The sequence below is a fragment of the Argiope bruennichi genome, chromosome 7 (assembly GCF_947563725.1).
Source record: "Argiope bruennichi chromosome 7, qqArgBrue1.1, whole genome shotgun sequence".
NCBI classification, from domain to species: domain Eukaryota; kingdom Metazoa; phylum Arthropoda; class Arachnida; order Araneae; family Araneidae; genus Argiope; species Argiope bruennichi.
In genome coordinates this window covers 118,368,061-118,390,288 of record NC_079157.1, presented here as the reverse complement: position 1 = coordinate 118,390,288, position 22,228 = coordinate 118,368,061, and the positions used below count along the sequence as shown (strand labels likewise).

At 26.4% G+C, this 22,228-nt stretch overlaps 1 protein-coding gene across 2 annotated transcripts; it reads left to right on the top strand.

Moving 5' to 3' along the window:
- Positions 1 to 5,574: 5,574 nt before the first annotated feature.
- LOC129975707 (4-hydroxybenzoate polyprenyltransferase, mitochondrial-like) lies at positions 5,575 to 18,365 on the top strand. 2 transcript variants are annotated; one of them, XM_056088864.1, is made up of 8 exons: positions 5,575 to 5,855; positions 6,132 to 6,601; positions 8,673 to 8,839; positions 10,845 to 10,966; positions 12,095 to 12,180; positions 14,839 to 14,972; positions 16,106 to 16,294; positions 17,836 to 18,365. In XM_056088864.1, the coding sequence occupies exons 2-8, from the start codon at positions 6,286 to 6,288 to the stop codon at positions 18,040 to 18,042; spliced, it is 1,221 nt and encodes a 406-aa protein (XP_055944839.1). In that variant the 5' UTR covers positions 5,575 to 5,855; positions 6,132 to 6,285; the 3' UTR covers positions 18,043 to 18,365. The 2 variants fall into 2 exon arrangements, with proteins under 2 accessions (XP_055944839.1, XP_055944838.1); XM_056088863.1 differs by having other exon boundaries at positions 5,575 to 6,601.
- The last annotated feature ends 3,863 nt before the right edge of the window (positions 18,366 to 22,228 follow it).

The following is a 22,228-nucleotide window of genomic DNA, read 5'->3' as shown; positions in this document are numbered from 1 at the left end:
AATTCGAATTTCAGGACAACAATATAATCTATTCTGAGATTAAAGCAAAAAATAAATTTTTAAAAAATGCCAAAAATTAGAAAAAATGTGTATGATTATTTGATTTATGTCTTTAAAAAAATAATTTTTTTATGTTTTAAAAAAGTGAAGAAAAATATTTTTGCTCAATATTTTTTTTTTGGAAGTTTTGACTGAAAAACTTAAAATTCAAAATCATTTTTATTTATTGAAAATCTAACTTCAAAAAATAATCGCTCCGAGTTGCACTTAGACACGCATCCATTCATATTTATTATTAGCAGAGATCGTAAAAATAAAGATGTTAAATTATGAAAAAATAATTATTGTTACTATTTCTTTGTTTATTAAAATAACTTAAGGTTTATTTTATAATTATGTGTCATTTATTAAATATCATATATTAGAAACAAATGTTTGCTTCCCCTTTTTAATTTGAACATTATCATCCCCCCCCCGCTGTTTTTATTTTTAGACACAACTTTACTTTATTAGAATTTAACCGATTATTGTAGTTGTGCTATCCAAATAAAATATGCTTCAAATAATGCTTTAATCATTGTTCTTAATAATTTAGGAAATACCAAAGAATTATGAACTAGAATCACTACATTTTCTACATTAAAATGCACTTTTTTAAAAATACATTACATACAGACTACATTATTAGCCATTGTGTCTAACTTTTCCGATGTGAATTGTAAAAATAAATAAGTTTACATTAATGGAGTATTTATTATCAATCTAAATTAAAAAAAAAAAAAGAATTAGATGTTGTGACTGGCTTTTAAATTTTATTTAGATAGTGAATCCTAAATTTATATAATTTGCCCTAAGCCATTTAACATAAGGATTTTAGACCTAATAAAATTATTTCATAGTTGCCGAAAATATTTAAGGAATTCTAAAAAAAAAACCATAACAAGCAAACTTTTTTTTTAGCGGTGTATTTACGATTTAGAAATTCTTTTGTATTTCGCAATTTTCTCAATAGATGGCATTACATGATGAACTAGTTTTTACATGTCCCTTCTCTTTTTGTCTTGTCCTGAATTCCATTTTTTTTTATTATTATTATTATTAGATTTCAACTGTATGGATGCACTTTATTTTTAATGTTTGACATTTCATTTTTCTGATATTAACTATTATGAAATTTGACAGAAAAAATGTAAAAAGCTTCTGTCGATCTCTCAAATTAACAGAGAAACATTTGAAAAAAAAAGTTTGAAAACAGTTTTTAAAAAAACTCATTAATTGTATAAATTGATTAATTTGTATAAACTTTTTATTTTAATTAACTTTTGCATTTCATTCTTTTAAGTCATAATTCATTATTTTAATATTATGGAATGTTGAAATCAATTTTTTAATTTGTAGGTGGCACAACAATATAAAATTGATCAAATTAACCAATAAACTCGGAATAAAATTTTCAAAATATTAAAGTAGTGCATGATCATATTGTATACGTGATTCCAAATCTCTGGCATATCAGACAGGGAATAAAAAGTTGACTACAATGTTCTACCTTTATAAGCGCAAAACAAATCAAGTAAAATAACAATGTATCATAAAAAGAATTTTTTAATTTTTCTGCAAAAATTGAATTTGTTTTGTATTTTCAGGTGAAAATGAAATACAAAACGAATTTATTTTTCACAGAAAGATGTCAAAATTATTTTCATGATACATTTTTTAAAAATGTAATCAAGTCGATTCAAATCATTTAAAAGAAGTCTGGAATTTGGAGTCGGTCTTCCTGTTGAGACCTCCCCTCCCCTCCTCCTCCTCCTTCTTTCAACAAGTTTGGGCAATATCAGTATGAGATCAGTCTTCATTTAGCAATGTTCCCTTGAAAAATGCAGTGGCGGGGCTAAAATAAGTGTTGCCTAGGGATATAACATAATTTTTTGCTCCTTCTCTCCCTGCCGTCATCAATGACTTAAAAAGTGATGATTGTTTTTAAGCTTAAATGAAACCTATAGCAGAACAAATGGCTTAATTTATGTATCTCAGTTTACTTTTGAATCATCTACCAAAAGTCTGAGATAAGGAGAGGCCCTTGCTCTAAAATTTAAATGAAGTATTGCTTCAATTTTTATTTAATATAAATAGACAAAAGTAGATACAAGGGAATAAATAATTGTTTATACTAGGAATCACAATTTAGTAGCAAAAACGAAAATCAAACCTATTAATGGAATAAGTAATGGAAGATTTTAACGATGATTTTATCGGTAAGTTAAGGATGATAACGTGGCATATTATGATTTTCATAATATTTATTTGTGGCAGTTAATCAATAATTTTAGTTTTATAGTTATCTTCTATCATGTCAGGTTCTATAGAAAATATACTGTCATTGAATGACGACAAAAAAAAAATTCAAAATAAAGCAGCATAGTAAAATTTTAGATACCATTGAATCAATGGCATCCCAAGACCTGACCTAATTAGCCTATTGAGAAAGAACTTCTGTGTATATTCAAATATTTTTAAATATTTCATTCGAACACCCGAACACTTCATTCGGATTAAATTCAAATACTGTTTTAATTTATTTGAAATTCGCTTACTGATCAATGTGATTCAATTTCTTTTGCAATAAACTCACTGAATCACGAATCAGCAACTCTGGCAAAATTTACATTAGAATATTTAAATTATATTTTAAAAATACAATTTAAACAAATTCCTCTGCCTGTGATTTAAACAAAATTTAACTTTTTTTTTATCTGCGAAATGTTGAAATTAACTTTCTTGATGGTGTTCAGCAATTAAATGCTTAGCTATCTCACTTTGTCATAAAAATAGTTTTTTAAAAACTATTTATATGGGGATTAAATTAAAATATTTTGGCATTAAAAATTAAGGAGGTAAAAAAAAATTTTCTGAAATTTCCATTGCCTATAAAGCTCTATATATTTCAATTTTTCCTGCATGTACATTTATAAAAAAAATAGGAAAATATATTTTTATTTAGAAAAAAATCAACCTTTGATATTTATTCAAGATCTTCTGTTAGGGAAAATTTCACATTTCATTTCACAAAAATAATATTATTGTTAATGAGAATATTAAAAATAAATTTTTAATTATAGTCGAATTAATTTCTGCGATTTTAAACTTTGTATTAAAAAAGTTGAAAGTGAATAAAAACACAAATAAATTATACATCATTTTGATGTTTTTTAATTGGATTTTTTCGCTTCAAAAATGTTTTAGGGTAATGAATCATATTAAAATTGGATCTCAATTTGATACACATTGTCCCATATAATATTCAGTACTTTATGAATCTCAGTTACAGATTCAAACTATTTACCATGTGAAAATGATTTACTTTTAACTTGACAGAGCAAAACCCACCTAATATTAGCAAAGAACCAATTTATTTAACACTAATGAGAATGATTGTTCCAATTCATTCAAACATCCATACTTTTCCTCTTGATTCTGGTCTAATAGGATAAAGCTCAGATTCCAGTTTAGTTTAGTTATTTTAACGTCTCGTTGTAAAGCAACACTAGGGCTATTTTGGGACGGACCTCGTAATTTTGAACCGCGGTAAGATGACGAGAACGACACCTGAGCTGGCACCCCCCTCTCCACGCCACACCACACCAGCGGGAGGACGCTCAGATTCCAGAACTTGAACAGAAAAGCAGTGTTTTCAGTCTAATTCTAAGAAAGAACAAAAACGTCTTCCCTGCTCTTTTAACCAAACTTTCAAATTTCTTCCTCCCATCAGTTAATAGAATTAGTAATAATTATAACTAATTATTTGAACCCTCTAAAGTTTTATCTGAATATCACAAAGTTCATTTAGTAATCTATTGTATATGCTCTTTCGCTCAGAATAATTTATTTTCTCAGTGGTTTCAGATCATTTTGGAGAATAATTTTTGTCTCACTCGGTTAAGAAGAATGCCTCTAAAACACAAAATCGATTTTCAAAGGTTATCAACGTATGCCAGGGATTACTCGCCAAAAAATTCGCTAAAGATGACATGAAAGATTCAGCAAAAATGCTAAATTCTCGCCAAAAGTTAATATTTTGTAACTATTGTACGCTAACGCTATACAGCGTTCTGTGAGATAACACCTGTAATTGGTGTATGCGAGAAAATTTTGGGAGTCCACTCCCCCCTGGTTCTTTCATACATGTCATAAACAAAAACTTTTATTCTCATAGGAGGGAAAAAAAAAACGAAAGTCTATTTTTAGATTAATTTTATCTTCAGATTCACCATCCTCTATGAACATATGAGAAGATTATCTTGAGAACTCCGAGTTCACCACTCCCTTGCTCCAGTACAAAGTAGTTATATCAACAGCCGCTTAAATAGTTTCATCAATAGTTATTATTTTAATGAGAATAACAAAAAAGAAAGAATGTCCTCTCCTCTGATTATGTCAAAGAATATCTTTATTTTTGATATTCGAACCCACTTTAAAGATGCAACACGAGGTTACAAAAATGGATTGATTTTTATACATAGAACGAAGATTTTTACACATTTTCTCTCTCTTTCTGAATTTTTGAATGATTTTTTAAGGAACTGTAGAGGTTATTCTAGGGATGACGAATATTTTCAGAGCGGTTATTACGTAACCAATATCAAAAAGTCACAAATACAAGTGATCAATACTTTTCAAACAGGGGTGTGATTCAAATCCTTGATACGATCTTACTGATGATATTTCGATTACAGGTTTTGAATCACGATAGAAAGTAACATTCGATACGATATCACTGAAATTTGCCGGAGCGGTGACTTTACTGGAAAGTAAGAATCGATACGATCTGTCCAATGGAAGCTCTCGAAAGAAATCTGTGATTGGATTGAAAAGTGAACGGACCGGTTATTGGAATTATCGTATCGTATCATTGAATTGCATATCACTGAAATTTATCGGAGCGGCGATTTCACCGGAAAGTGCTAGGCTTCACTGGAAAGTGCGAAGTCACCGCTCCACTTTACGGGAGTGACCGATATTTGTGTTTGATGATGCACTATTCCATACAGATCATTTTTAATTGCTCGTGACAGGATTGACTTTGATTACAGGTACTCCGTTTAATGCTGGCGCCGTCTATTGGTAGAATATAGGACTAAAGTAAACATTTTAAAGAAATGGCATATATTTTTAACTCATCTTTTCCAGAAAATGGTTCACTCTAATAAATAAATTAAATAAATAGTTTTGAGAAAAAAAAATTTAAGAAGTAAGCTGAAACAGATAAATTAATTCAATCACACGTTAATTAAATTAGTAAATTAAGTGTTAATTAAATTAGTAAATTAAGTATTAATTACAATTAATAATTTTTATATTTAATATTAAGTAATAATTTTTAATTAATAATATGATTGAAATAACAGATATTTGGAACGCATATTTAAAAATAACAATAACAATATTATTTGTTATTCAAAAAATCGTGGATTATGCATCTCTAGGTTATTCTGTACATTTTCATTCTAGTTGGTTAGCCTCACATGATTGTGAAAAGAAGAGAACAGAAGGAATCAGATTGCGTAACTTGGCGATGCATGTTTACTATTTATGATAGAGCGGTGTGTTACAGGTTTCACTGCAGTGAACACAATGTGCTACAATTACTAATTTTGAAATACATATTTCGTAAATCAGTAATGTAATAGGTGTATCAAGTTTAATTCAAATCATGTTGTGTTCTCGAAGAACGAAGATAATTCATTTTACATATGTTAACTAAGAACAGAAGTTCATTTGAACTAAAGAAAATTAAATCTTATTCAAATTGCTTTCGAAAATAAGCTATCATTATATTTAAGTATTAAATACAGGTATGCCGTAATTTTCATTCTGGTTTCATCATCTGTTAATATTTTATTATAAACACTTCCTTGAAATATGTTGATCCTATTTCGTAGTCAATACTCCTGAAAAGTATTTAATAACCATTAAATGCTCAAATAAATTACTCAAACATTTTGCTATGTCATGACTTGTACAGTCATCAGTTTACATTGATTACATGAAACAAGTGTGTGTCCTTTATGACTTTTTTGCATGATAATATTTTGTACAATATATTATTCTAAGATTATTTTGATTTATAGGTGTAGCATTTATTGTCCTGTAAAGAATATCATCACTATGCTGTATTATCTTCCCCTCGGAAGGAAATCGGTTGATTTCAAGCTATTCTGATCTCTCCAATTTTATAATTTGGAAAATGGTGGTATTCGTTTTATAACTGATATTGTTTCTAAAATGTGGAGAAGCATTTTACATACTCAGCTGACTCTTTGTAAGAGTAAATCAATTTTGAAAACTACAAAAAATGTTTATAGGACATCTTATAATTGTTTTGATCCATTTAGTTCTAAAAAGTTACTACATAAGCATAAATATATAATAAATGGATGCTTTATATCACATCAGCATAGTATTTCTCATAATTCTGAAGATGCAAAGGGAAATTGCAAACAATGTGAAGAACCATTAACAGTGATGGAAAAATTGGTCAACAAGGCTCCACTTGGTGTCCAACCATATTTGAGGCTGATGAGAATTGATAAACCTACTGGTTTGTATTTGTTTTTTATGTATAGATATTTATGGTTGATATAATCTGTGTCCAATAAAGTGTTAATGATGAAGAACAAATTTTCTTTTTGATCCTGCAAATTTATATGAATACAAATATAAATGCCTTTATTGATGATGTTGGTATCAAATAAATGTAACATGATCATTTATGAAAAATAATGTAATTTACAAGTATCAATACAAAAGAATAAACTATTTATTTGAGCTTTTGACATTGGCACACAATAGCATTATGGTAGAGAGAAAAAATAATAAAAATGAATGGAATTATAAAATTGAAAATTTCAAACTTTTATCAGATCAATAATGCCACAACAATTAGTTGGCAGCAGTTTGAAGCAAATACAGAAACTTTTCATAATTTTAATGAGTTCTGAGAAGAAATATATCCTTTAATTCTTTGGTTGTTTTCTGTACTTTAGATATCATTTCATAGTTGAATGTAAACTGAATATGCAAATTTGCTTATTCTAGATAATGTATTGTCAATGTTTTTTTTATAATGTGTTGAATGTCAACTGTTAATTGCCTAATATATTCATAATGTCCATGTTGCTGCAGAGTTGCTTTTTCTAATTTCTTATGAGAAGCATAAATTAATGACCTGTGATCTGTAAAAATAGTGAAATTTTTGCTTTTCAAATAATATTTGAAGTATTTTACTTTAGGCATATCACACTAAATGGAGAGCTGAAAATGTAGCACATCCATGTAAATTATGAGTGAAATCATGCAGGTGGAAATAGGATACCTGTTTGGATTTGTAGTCCTATTCTGAGCCCTATAATCCTAATTTGCAAAATTTCAAATCCAGGTTTCTTTTATATTAGATGTGAAGTACTTGTGAAAAAAATACTTGAAAGTCTACATATTCCTTGCTACGGCATTTATTCAAATTCAGTTCTTGAGTTGACATTTATATTGTATTATATTTAGTTATATATTTATGAAATAATCGTGGTAAGAGAAAGGTTTAGGAATGTTACTATTTTTCCTGATGATGATAGACTTGTTAAAGAATCAATTAAACATTTTTTTTAAAAGTCAGCTGATAATTCAGACTTTCTCAAACAGTCTGCATCTATTGTAAGTTTAAGATTTGATAAGTTTTTGTTTGAAGCCCTGCTAATAATATTAAATATAACATTTAAATCAATCTCTATTATCAAGCCTCTGTCAGGTTATTCCAAATCCAATCTACACCCTTCTCCTAAATTTTATATGCCTTAATTTTTATTCATAAGTTTAGTATCTTCCAATAATTTATACATTAATATTTCAGACCAATCAATTCTTTTTGCAATGAAGTACATATCAAAAAATAAATGATAATAAATTTATTATTCATGTATCTTTATTAAATTCACTTATACTATTTTGAATTAAGATTAATTTGTTTCTTTATTTTTAATTGTTTATATTCAGTTGGACAAATACACTTAATTTCAAATCTTTCATGGAAACAAATAGATGCAGAAGCTTTGTTTTACAGAAACTTAATATCTAAATGGAATATGAAAATATCTTTTAGTAAAACTTTATCAAAATACTCCATCATTCCAAATTGTTGTTTATTTCACCAATTATTATGATAGCTGTCGTCACATTGGCTATAAATTTAATAAAAAAAATAGCTACAATCCATTTATAACTTTCTTTGGTGATTATTCATCAAAAAATATTATAATTTTTTAGTTACATATTTCATCTTTTGATGTATTAATTGGAGCATTTTTTATATTATGATAAATTTTATTTTAATAAGATTTTTAGGTACTTTGGCATTATCCCGTCAACCTGTCAATGCTCTCGAAAATGTGCCAATTCTCTCAAAATGCATGAAAGGATTGGTGAAATTGCACCTATCCTTTGGCACCATCATAATGAAAAGCAATTTTGCTTTTATTGGCATCATTTGCAGTTATTGGCGCCAAACTGTTTTTTGGCAATAATATCGTGTTTGGCAAAAATAATCGACGGGATAATCCCAAAGTACCGATTTTTATGATGTATTTGATACAATTTTTAATAAACCTTTTACTTTCTAGGTACATGGCTATTACTATGGCCATGTTATTGGAGTATTTCTCTAGCAGCTACACCTGGCTGTTTGCCTGATCTGTCTCTCCTAGCATTGTTTGGTACCGGTGCTATTTTAATGAGAGGTGCTGGTTGTACAATCAATGATTTATGGGATAAAGATATTGATTCAAAAGTATAGTTTTAGTTAATATTTTGGTGCTCATTGTCCACTAAGAGAATTGCCCCTGTTCTGATGTTTGTGTTTATTGCAATTATTCATCTCCCATTACTCAAGTGTAATTAAAAAAGATTTCATTTTTTTTATTTAGAGACATTTGGAAATGACATTTTTATTCTGTTAGTCAAGTTTCAAATTGAATGCTTACTTATTTAACTACATCTGCAACACAGACTTTCAAATAAGAGCTGTTCTTTTGGTTGACAGAGAATAATTCAATCATTAAATATTTTTATTTAAATTATATTATCATTTAATATACTTTTACATAATTGCAGAAATTAAAATTTCACTTGTTGATTCTCGGCATCTTGTATAATTTATTTCTTTAGTACTTGTAATATTCTTACAAAAGATCAATATACAAATTTCAGAATCTTCATAACTGTATTTTTTTTTTTTTTTTTTTTTTCTTCATGAGCTTTAATTTCCCCCTTTTCATTATTTCTAATTCTATTGCTAAAAAATTTTAAAAATAAAATGTGATACCATATAGAATTTTTTAAATATACTTTTTCTTATGATTCTCTTTATGATTATACATTGATTATGTATAGTAAAAGTTCACTTTTTGATTATGATATGAATTCATGATTTAACATTCTAATAATCTCAGTTGTTTGTTATAAATAGGGTTTTCTATGTGAGAAATAAATATCTTCCTTCTTAAAAGAATATGGATTCCATTTTTCTGGTTATGTATGACATATAGAAAAATCCAAAATAATCTATTAAACTCTTTTGAAGCTTTCTTTGAAAAAATTCTAAATTATCCTCTTTTAACCCTTTCACTACTAATCCAACCATGAAAATTCTGTTATGACATGCAGTTTCTGTTTCAAACGAGAGGTGCATGTTATAAAATGAATTATCACCAAGGATGTCCTCATTTGACATCTTAATGATTATTTGAAATAGAAACTGGCCCATCAGTATAGAATTTGCATGGCCAGTTGGGCTGGGTTAATAGTGAAAATGTTAAAGAGCTCTGTACTACAATCCTTTGGCAAATTGACATCCAAAAAGAAATTCCATTTTATAATTGGAAAGAGACAGAATACATTACGAAAGTAACTGTATTTTATAGCAGTGCAGTAGAACTGAACTGAATAGTATTTTTCCAGATTATGGAGTAATATTTTTTTAAGATTATGTTAATAGTCTAAACAATAATCTAATACATATATTTGATGATCCTCTGTCATGATCTAGGGTAATCAAGGCAAAGTTACAGAATAGTCTTTGAATTGCTATAATTGTGAGGTTTGTGAAGAATTATTTTGGTTTTATATTGAACATATCATTTGGTTACATATTTGCTTTAATTTAAATTATTGCATTAAAATTTTCAAAAATATTAAATTTATTCAAATATTGAGATTTTTTTAGATTAAATTATCTCATGCTGTGTTATAACTTCTTTTCTTAAATATTATCCATTATTGGGATAGCGTTTAAGAAAAGAAGTTATAATACAATGTTATAATATAATATTCAATTTTAGGTTTGTCAGTTTCATTTTAGAGTTTTTCTATGTGTTATTTTAAATAATTGCCGAGGTCATAGTCAGATTATTATTATTTTTAATTTTCATTCATGTTTATCTGAAAAAGTTGGATATGATAAAAATAGCGTTTTAAAAAAATGGTTTTAAAAATTGAATTTCTTAATTGTTAATTTTTAAATAAATTTAAAGTTTTAAACAACAAAAAGAAGAGTTTTTAATGTTTAAAATAGCTTTGAAAGTCAATCATATCTAATATTATTCTAAATTTGTAGTACTGTAATAATCACAGAAATGAGTACAAATAATGTTTTGTTATTTTTCATAGAAAAATTTCCTCTCTTCTGTTATTTGTCCTAATATTCTATAGTTTTGCTAAACAATAGTTTTGTTATTATTTCTTTTAATTATGAATGTTGGTTGCAAGAGTGAAAAATTATCATTTATGTATTGTAGGTAGCTAGAACAAAATCGAGACCTATTGCTAGAGGAGATATAAGTACTCTTGATGCATGGATGTTCCTAGGTGGGCAATTATCATTGGCTCTTTTAATATTGCTGGAACTTAATTGGCATAGGTAACATTTTACTCCTTATTTATTGTTTCTAACTTTTTATATATCTGTATTTTTGTATCCCTTATACATATCATTGCAAAATTATGAAAAATATGTTAAATAATAATATGTTATTAGCCAATAATTTTTTCAATTTTCACTATGTAGATTGAAAATGGTTAATTTGCTTAGAAAACATTTTTTTTACAATTCATTATACTAAATAATGCATATTTACATATCATAATTTAATATATTAAGTATAAAAAGATTTAATTTTTTTATGTATTATTTTCACAAGAAACTTTTAAAATTTTGAGATAACAGTAAGCATTATTTATTATTATTGACTACAAATTTGACTATATGATTTTATATTACTTTTTCTAAAATAGGTTTTATTCATGTGTGGTTCTTTTTATTTCTATGAAATAAGTACAGTTTGCTTTATACATATTACTTATCGATTTATGTAAATATATTGTATATTCTTCCAAATTTAAGAGAACTCAAAATGGAGAATTAAAAAGAAGCTATTTATTTTGGGTAGGAAAAGTAGATATATATTTCAGTATTGTAAGAAAATTAATAGATTCATGTCAAATGAATTCATTTTTAAAATGCATTTTCTTGCTGTGCAATATATTAAAATGCGTTTTCACCCTTTTTCATTAAAAATAATTATACTATGATATATGTTTTCTACAAATAGTTGGTAACTTTTTAAATATAATAAGAAATAGGATTTTGAAAAGCAGTAACTTAGTTCATATACCCTCTTGTGAAATACTATTTTTGAACTTTAAATTTGAATTTATTCTATTTCAGATGCCTTATGAATTTGTTCTTATCTTAAAATTCTTTGATATACTTTTAATAAATTTTTTTAAGTGTTTTACAAGCAATATTTATGGAGGGAAACTAAATAATTTTTGAAAAATTAAAACAAAAATTGTTTTTATTTAAGTTAGATTTAAATTTTTTAAAAAAGCATTATGCTTTATTATTTTTTTTTTTTGTCCATGTTTGAATTATCATAAAATTGCTACTCTAATAGTTTGAAATAATAATTGAAATAGCTTTGAAATTATTGTTCATGTATTTGCTTTCAAAATTCTACTGCATATTTCGACTTTGTAATTTTTTCAGTGTCTTACTTGGTGCCAGTTCTCTTGCATTAGTCACAACTTATCCTCTTGTGAAGAGAATCTCTTATTGGCCTCAGTTGATGCTTGGTAAATCAATTTTTTAGTATTGTTTACATATATATTTGATTTCATTGCAACTTAAAATGGATTTACTGATGTATAATATTAAATATTTGTATTCTAGTAATTTTAAATTAGGAATTGCTGTAGCTGTATTAGTATTTCTTGTAATAATTTTTAAAAATACTTTTGAACATTCTCTTTTAATAATACAGATTTAGCTAGTTGAAATGAATGAAAGGAAACTTGCAAGTGGTATAAATGTTGTATTAATAGAAGAGGGGTGTTTTTTAGCCAGTGTTTATTGGCCATAATATATGCTTAATTCAGATTTCACACCTCTTGTGGCACTAATATATTGAGCCTATAATTAATAAGTAAATGGAATTTCTTTAATATTGTGTTTTTATTATTATTCTCAAAATGAATAAGATAAGCAGATATTTAATTTGGGTGACTAGAATATAAAACACCATAAGCAGAGTAAAAAGAGGGCAACTCTGCAAATGACTACAAAAGAGAGAAAACACTTTCCTGTTTTTCTGCTGAAATCCTTATTTTAAAGGGAATAAAGGATTTAGGAAATAATTTGGTTTTAAAATTAACGTTGCTTAAAATCTGATCATAATTATAAATTTAGACATTCAGAAATGAATTAGGCTACAAGTTTTCTGAATTATATCAAGCACAAGCATTTCTGTTTAACTTCACAACAATTTCCAGCTAATGTACTAGTGTCTTGTTTCATGATTACTATCATTGCCATCTTGCTATATTGCCATCATTAAATCATTTCTGTACTGGTATTTGTTCCCATTAATATGAATTATAAAAACTATTTCACCTGAAATATTCTCATTAGGGTTAAATCAGGCATATGACCTGGCCATTTGGTAGATTCCTATGATATACCAGCTCTTGAACTTTTTTTTTTTTTTTTTTTTTTGGCTTTACTTTTAACTGAATAGATTTTTGCATTATTTTACTCGAATATTAAGTTTACTTCACATTCTGTTGGAAGTAAGATAAAAGTGCATCCTCCAGCATTAAATGGTAATCTTTAGCCTTTCATTCCCATTTCTATTTCATTTTCCATGGACAGGGCTGTTACACCATTCTTAGAAAAATCATTACAGACCATCATGAAACCTCCATCAAAGTTTGAATTGGATACTTTTTGTTTAAAACTGTGTCCTTATGCTCATTGAAATATTTAAATTCAACTTTTTTTTTTTTTTTTTAAATCAGACTACTAAAACTGCACTCTGTTATCCATGAGATGGGTTTCTGTGCATTATGAAGTCTTTATGTTTATGTGGTGAGGCTCCAATTTTAGTTTAACTTTCATTTTCTTCTATTTCATGCTCTTGAGTTGTTGGATAATTCTTATTACAGCTCAAGAGCTCATTTTAGCTTTAAAGAATTCGCAGTTTCACTAGAAATTGTAATAATGGATTCTGTTGTAAGATAGATCTTCAGTTTCTCTATTATTTTTGAATAATCGTTATTAGACTCATTCTTTTCACAAATACGCTGATCCTTTAAAACATTTTTTTTTCAACAGCTCTTTTCAAATATTTCACTGTTATGATAATTTCATATTGTGTTTTTCCAATAGTTCTGAAGGTTACAATTTGACTAATTTGCTATTTTGTGAGAATGGTAACTTGAGATAACCAGCTGTGAATAAGATTTTTTTTTTTTTCAATAAACTAAGAGACAATTTGTGAGTCTCATCAGAATAAACATATATATGTAAAAGAAGGTTTTTATTAGACAATGCAGTAATGTAAACAAAACTTATCAACATCTAGACTTTTTCATATTATAATTTTAATTTGTGTTTTATTATTTGATACTTTGTGAAAATAAAGGAAATAATAATTACTTTTTTCAATTGCCCTTTGATCATATTCAAGTACAAATTATTACAATTTAGAATTTTATATCTTTCAGTTTATAATTTCAGTTAAAATATGAAACATATGCATTTTTTATTAACATCATTTTTTATTTCATTTGTAAATCATATTAAATTTAAAAAATGTTTCTGTAATTATTTATTAATGTGTAACCCCTTGAATTACATATTTACTTAACTTAATAATTAGATGGTACATTCAGTTTGGAGCATTTGTTGTTTCAATCCTTATGATAGCATTAAAGGCACTTCCTAAAGGCATAAAATTTTCTCAGGTTATTTATATAGACTATTGTATGTATGTTTTCAACTAAATACTTACTGAAAATATAATACTCGGGGCACTTTTGTTATTGTTATTTTTTATCCCTGCATAATTTACTCCACAGATTTAAATCTACATTTTTTTATTTATAATTTTTAAAAAACTGTTAAGATTTCTGTATATTTATTTTATTACAGTGCAAAAAAAAAAAAAAAAAAAAAAATCACTAGTGCTTTTCTTCAATCAATTAAATACACAAATTTTCTAATATAAATAAATTATGATAAATTAATTTGACTAATTGATTTTATTTCATTTTATCTGAGCAATTTTTATAGCTTTAAAGTTTGAATTTCTTTTAACATATTTTCTTAAAATTTCCTTTTTTATTATTGAAACATTTTCTTTCTATTTTCGTAAATATATTAAAATAAAACTATATAGGAAATTTCATTTATAAACATATTCATGAAGCATTATTACTGTTGTTTTGTTTTAGGTTTGACATTTAATTGGGGTGCCTTGCTTGGATGGTCATCTGTGCATGCTTCTTGCAATTGGTCTGTTGTTTTACCTTTATACGGAGCATGCATTTCCTGGACTATGATTTATGATACTATTTATGCTCATCAGGTGTGTGTTTTTTTTCAAGTATTGTTTTATGTATTAATTACTCAATTTTATCTATTCTTTTATATTTAGTTAAAATTCATCAATTACTTTATACTCTTATTAATTTTTTTGTGAAATGTCAAAAGTAACAGTAATAATTTATGGCAAAATATTCTTAAATATATACTTGTGACCAATTTTCCTGAACTTGTAGGTTGCTACTTTTTAAAAGTAATGTGACATATAAATATATTTTAAAATCATTATTGATATTAAAATATGAAAGATTGCTTTGTTAATAGAAAAATATAGTATTAAATTAAAAACAGACATAGTAAATATAAATAATTGTAAAACTATGTTGATATTAAATATTTTATATTCCAAAAATCTTTTAAAGGACAAAGTTTTCTATCAAACTTTGAAACTAGATCCAAAAGGCAACAAATTATTTTTTTAACCTTTGCTGAAAATTTATTTTGTTTGTTTATTTTTAAGAAACATTCTTTGCTTGACTTACTAAAATTTCAAAAAAAAAAAATTATTTCTTTATATATATTTTAATAAAAAAGTTCATCTTTCTTAATTGCTATTATTTTAGTTATATTTATGCAGTCTTGCTAAAATTCTTCCATTAAAAGCGAAGCTTTCACATTTTTTCAGAATCATCTGAAATTGTTCACTATGCTCCAGAAATGTAATTCCATTAATATTAAATAACATTAGAAAAAATTATGACCTTAAAAGGAAATTTTATTTTACTAAAACATACTTGAAATATTAGAACAGAAAAATTCATACTTTTAAACCAAAGGAATTATTTTGATGATTAATTTTTATCATTATAGATTAAATTATTCATATATTTTTATAAAAACTTATGCAAATTATTTTATTCCACAGTATTGTATTGTGCATAAAGTAGTTTTAAAGTGTTTAAATAATAGTTGAAACAGTTTTCTACAGTTTAGAAAATTGCTTGTCATATATTAAACCGTACAAATATTATAAAATAATAATATTTTTTTCTTTAGAAATGTGAAAAATTTGAAGCTGAAATTTGAATTTCCAGTATCTTTGTTTAAAGTAACATAGTACTTAAATTATTCCTATTCCTTTATAGTAACTCAATAAAACTTTTATTTCTATTTCAGGATAAAGTAGACGATGTTTTGATTAAAATTAAGTCCACAGCTCTAAAATTCAAGGAAGACACCAAATATTATTTAGCTGGTTTTTCTACTTCTATGGTTACTCTTCTTCTTCTCTCGGGCTATAACTGTCAACAGACTTGGCCTTTCTATGCATCTGTTGGTTTAACTGGTGCTCTCCTAGCTTCTCAGGTTTAATTTGTTTGTTTTGTCTAATTTTATTTTTCTGTACATTTAAACCCTAATTTGCATATTTTCAGTTTTACAAACTTCTCAATACAGGAATCCTTCTAATCTTAATTTTTAATCTCATCTTATCACTACATTCGAGGTTTTTAAAAAAAATATTTTAATAGAGTCTGTGTGAATTTTAATTAATGAATGCAATATACATATAATTAATTTTATTCCATTGTTTTGTGCCTAATTTTTTTAATTGACTGTTTCTTTACAAATCAAATTTCTTTCTTTAAGACAAAATTGTAGTGAAGAAGTCCATTATTTTTTGGTTATTTAATTAATCAAAATTGCTTGAAAAGGTCAAAAATTGTAGTGATACAGAGTGCTGCTTTAGTATGATTATAAGAATGAGAGTGCAAAAAAATTTCATAATTTTGTGAGTTTGGAATTTTATTGCTTTCTGACACATTAATTTTTTAGGATTTTGGCGGTTAAATAAGTGAATGTTTAATGCATATAAGAAAATGTGACTAAAAAAAGGTGATAAGTAGAAATGAAACTGACAAAAAGAACATTTAATTTATAGACTGAATAGTGACTGTCCAAAATAAAAGTGAAATGAATATATAATATCAATTTTTTATTTAAAAAAATTCAGAATTCTGAGGAAATATTAAAAATAATTACAAAAGAAGTAAGAAATTTACAGACCCATAAGTGTGTTTACTCTCAATAGTTATATGAATTTTTATTTGTGATATGAGCATTCATTTTTGGTGTATTGTAATTTAAAAAAAAAAAAAAAATCTATTCTGTTACTTTTTTTTAATTGCTTAATACTCTTTCACATGCAAGTATTAAATATATATGTGTATTCAGATTACATCATTTCAACTTACATGATATTCTCAGAAAACTAATTTATATATATAATTATATTTTACTAGTAGTTTTTTTTTTTTTTTAATTTTATGTGCAAGATTTTTTGGTTAAGAATTGAGATTATATTAAAATAGTTTTGATAATTTATTGTCGAGTCAAATTATTTGTGCATTATGATGATACTTATAGTGTTAAAATGAACACATTTAATTGTCAGTCATTTGTGTCTTAAAATGATTAGTTATGACTTGACTAACTTAAATCATTTAAAGCCATTAATAAGTGATTTCTTAATACACATTATTGTTCCATATATATTTTTAAATATATTTATAGTAAGTTTTCTGCATTAAGGAGGCTTGATTTATTTTGCATTTTTTATAATGTTTTTAAATATTATTTTATTTTTAAAATGTGTTTTAAAAGTTTTTTTTTTTTAATTCATATGCAAGGCCTAGATACTGCATTTATATATTGAGTAAAATATTTCGGGATTATAGTTACAATAAAACTTTCTTTGATATTAAGATAATAAAAGAAATGAAATATAATTAATTTATATTAATTAGTTTTTATTCAAAATAAATTGTATTTGATGCAATACCAATAATTTGATATTGAATGTAAATTTATGTAAAAAAGATTTTAATTTATTTTGTTGCTTTTTTTAGATTAAAATGGTGAACATTGATAATCCACAGAGTTGTTGGAAGGCTTTCAAATCAAACAGAAGAATTGGACTGATCATATTTTTAGGAATTGTTACTGGCAATTTAGCAAAAGAGATTAAGGACTCAAAAGTGAAAAAATCTAATATTATAACAAGTGATACAATATTATCAGGGACAAATCTTCCTATAAGAAAAGCATTTTCTTGATAGTACATGGCTTTTTATTTATTAAATATTTTCACCAAAGAGAAGTAGTGAGAATAAATTTTACATTTCAAAAATAATTTGGTGTATTGTAATTAATTTCTTATTAACTATAAGATCTCTCTTCTCTTTTTAGTGTTAAAAATAAGATGCCAAACAACAATATTTGTATTAGAAGTCACTAAAAATGTTAGTCAAAATAATATTTCTTTTTTACATTAAATTGGGTTAAAATAATCCAAATACTTATAAATAATTTTAAGAAATTTTGTTAGCTCTTTCATTTACTTGACCATTTTGTTTTTATGTAGCAACACAATAGTTATTTATAGAATCACAAAAAACCTGGTTCTTTGTTTTCTTGTCATCAATATTTGTGATATGAAAATATTTTGTCAGATTTTGAATATAGAAATAACATTAGACACATTGTATAATTGTGCGAAATTGTTGTATTTATTGTAAATTTGATTTTAAATTAAAACATTAACAAAAATGTGTTTAATTCATTCATTGGTATCATTGCAAATATATAAGATTTTTATAGAAATCATCCAATGGGTGTACACAATAAGGATATGTTAAATAGATAATGACACTTTGTTCCACAATACAGATAAAGGGTATGCAAAAGCAGCACTTGTAGAAACTAATAAAACTCACAAATAACAAGTTATTATTCAATAACAGCACAAAGGTACTGAGAATGTAACTAGAGAGCTCTTTTCACAATCAATATTACAAACAGAAGATTCACTCTCAACTGACTTGCTTTAAATCACTCACTTTTATATAATTTTCTGACAGGACATGGAATTTTTTCTAGAAACATCTCATATTTTAGTTTCCAATAGAGATATCACCATAATTTTTGAGAGATTCCATTTTTGTTGCTAAAATTTGGTCATTGATTTAGTGTCCATTAAATAATATTCGTAAATCTTTCTTCTTTACTTTGTAACTAACTGCACAGGAAACAACTTTAGATTTGTAACAATATGATTGTTACAAGGGGTTTAAACTTTTCTGATGCTAATATATAGCATAATATTAATTCCTTATTAAAGTCTTGGTGTAAAAATTTACTTTTATAACAGTTGAAACCAATTTACTTAGATATTTCAACATAGTTTGTTTCAGGATTAAAAAGGAATTTTTTGCTTCCTTTCTTTAAAACTTGATATTTAATGTCTTGTTTACCTGCATTTTTTCCTATCTGCAAGAGGAAGAAGAAAATGACTAACATTTTAATTATCAACTATAAACTGAAGGCGGAGGGGGTCTTTTGGTTATATTTCAGTATGAAAAGTTCTTTTTTTAAATGAATATTAAAAAAAATTATGATTCGTAGCCAAGTCCATTAACATATTAAAGGCAATATTATAATTAATCCTTTCTGTGGGTAGCTTGTTTATGTCTATCTAAGTCATGTATTAATATGTTGAGTTGGCTGCCGTGAAAATTAAAAAGTAATTTTTTAAATTGAAAAATTTTTAAACAGTATTTTTTTTTATATTTGCCATTATATTAAAGTTGTTTGAAAAAGTGAAATAATACATTTAGACTTATAATGAGTTGAACAGTGTTAAATTTTTGCTGCAACATGAATTCGAAGTACCATTCAGAATATTCTCATTTGTTTTGATGTAAAGATATGGATCTTTTCAATCTCATTTATGATTTCAACTTTTTTCATTGCACTTATGTTTGTCATACAGTGCCCGAAAAAATTATAAGGACACGCGAAAAATCGCCAAATATAGAAGCCTTGTTTACAAAATCGTATGCAAATTTTTGAAGCAAAAATAGAAGTAAAACTAAAATATTTTATGCGTAAAGTAATTAAAATTTTCACTTTTAAATCTGCTAAAATTTAAATTTTGATTTTTAAACCTAAATGAAAACGGAAAAAAGTATAAGGACATAGCTTTTTCTCCAGTAATTATTTAAAAATTTGCATATTTGAAAGCATAAAATGACAATTCCGAGTTAAAAGATTCATTTGCGAAAAGAATTTCCCACTCGGCGACTTTCAGTGTGAATTTTTAAATGATGCCCTAACGAACTCAACTTTCTGACTCTGAAAAATTGATGCTTTTGGAGAATGTGGATTAAGTGGATAGGAAATTTTAAAAAGAATCAAGAGATCTAAAACGGTGGTTTATAATTTTCTAAAAATTCTTGGGATGTATGGTATGAAAAAGCGAATTGGGAGACCAGAAATTCTCACTCGTCGACAAAAAAGAATGATTGTAAGGAGAGCTTGCGAGAAAAGAGAAACCGCAAATGAAGTTAGACAAAATTTGAATTTACCATGCTCAACAAGGACTGTTCAAAATGTTTTGAGTAAATATCCAAGTTTCTAATGGGAAATTAGTGTCACGCCCCCCTCTTACAAATCATCATAAAAAAAGAAAAGTTTATTTTGCCAAAAAAAATACATTTCTCTTGGTCAAAAGTGGGCTGATGTAATTTTTTCAAAGTTCAATCTTCATGGACCTGATGGTTTTCATTATTTTTGGTATGATCTGCGAAAGACCAAGGAAGTGTTTTCCAGGCGTCAATATGGTGGTGGCTCGGTTATGTTATGGGGCGCTTTTGCGGCAAATGGAACCACTCCAATTGTATTTATCAACCGTAAAATGAATTCGGACAGGTATGTTGATATGTTAGGAGAAAGTTTGTTACCTGAAGCGCCACTAATTACTTCAGCAGGATAATGCTTCGATGCACGTTTCTACGAGTGCAAAACTCTGGTTTGAAGCTAATTCTGTAAATTTACTTGATTGGCCGGCGAGAAGTTCCGATCTTAATAAAATCGAAAATTTATGGGGACTTCGAGCCCGAAAAGTTTATAAAAACGGCACACAATATCAATGTACACAAGATCTTGTCGTCGCTATCAAAGACGCTTGGGAAAAAATATATGTGGCCATTTTAAAAGATCTTTCAGGATCTATGACCTCTCGGCTTATTCAAGTGATTGAAAAAAAAGGTAGTTTTCTTGATTATTGAAACATTTTTTAAGTATTTTACATGTCCTTATAATTTTTTCCGTATTTCCTTTAATGTTAAATTTTGTAAAATCAATATTTTGAAGCTAAATTATGTTTTTTATGTGGTAAAAGTGTTATCACAAAATTATGCAGCAGAAGTAAGAAATATAAAAAGTTCATTTAGGTGAAATGGAAATAAAGCATATTTTTATGCAATTACATGTTGTCCTTATACTTTTTTCGCGCATTGTAATACTTGAAAGAAAGAAGTACTCATATGAAATTCTAAGTTTCTTTTCACAATACTCTTGTAATTTTTTAAACTGTATTAGAATATATATCACGTATGTGGACATGGCATACATTAAATTTAATATTGTCAATTATCATGGTGGTATGATGTGGCATGGAAAGAGTGTTATCTAACCACAGTATAAAATTATGAGATCAGACCCCAAAAAAAAGTTCCATGTTTCAAAATAAGATACTATTTTTTTAACTAAAAATAGTATCTTATTAAATTTCTTTTAATTTTGTAGTTTAGTGATTAAATTTGAATTTTTGCATAATGATGTACTATTGTAAAACCCTATGTGCTTTTGTGTATGCGTTAGGATGGGTTTAATTCTTCAAAATAGGGGTGAAAGGAGGAGATGTTTATATTTACTAGCATCTAATAGGGGAAATCCTTGGTCAAAGGGAATACTGGAAATACAGTCATCGTTCTGCGTTTCACCCCTAAATGCCATGGAGTCGTTGAAATACTGTTCGTCAGCAGATTCTGAGATAATGTATTTCTACTCTAATGTATTTTTGAAAATTATGATCATGAAACTATTAGAAGCAAAATTTAATTAATTTTTTTATAGTCGCTAGAAACATATTGTGAAATTTATATAAAAGCAAATCATTTACCTTAAAGCACATTTGTCTCCAATATTAATTTCTAGTTTGAGAATAATGACTCTCAATGTTAATTTGTTATAATATTTGTATATTTATATACAGTAATCTCAATGTATCCTAAGTACCATACTAAGATCCAATGTGTAATCATAAGACAGTAATTTGAAATAGTGCTTACTTTAAATCCTAATATTTATTTTAAATAATAAAAAATAAGGCACCAATTTTTTTTTTCTTCAAAAATAATAAATGGGGAATTCAAATTAAACTTGCAGAACATGCATATG

Excerpts from the sequence above, each read along its gene's own strand:
- LOC129975707 (XM_056088864.1), top strand. The coding sequence starts at position 6,286 with ATGTGGAGAAGCATTTTACATACTCAGCTGACTCTTTGTAAGAGTAAA. Across the intron at positions 14,973-16,105 it reads ATACTATTTATGCTCATCAG|GATAAAGTAGACGATGTTTT; the intron begins GTGTGTGTTTTT and ends TTTCTATTTCAG. Across the intron at positions 16,295-17,835 it reads GTGCTCTCCTAGCTTCTCAG|ATTAAAATGGTGAACATTGA; the intron begins GTTTAATTTGTT and ends TGCTTTTTTTAG.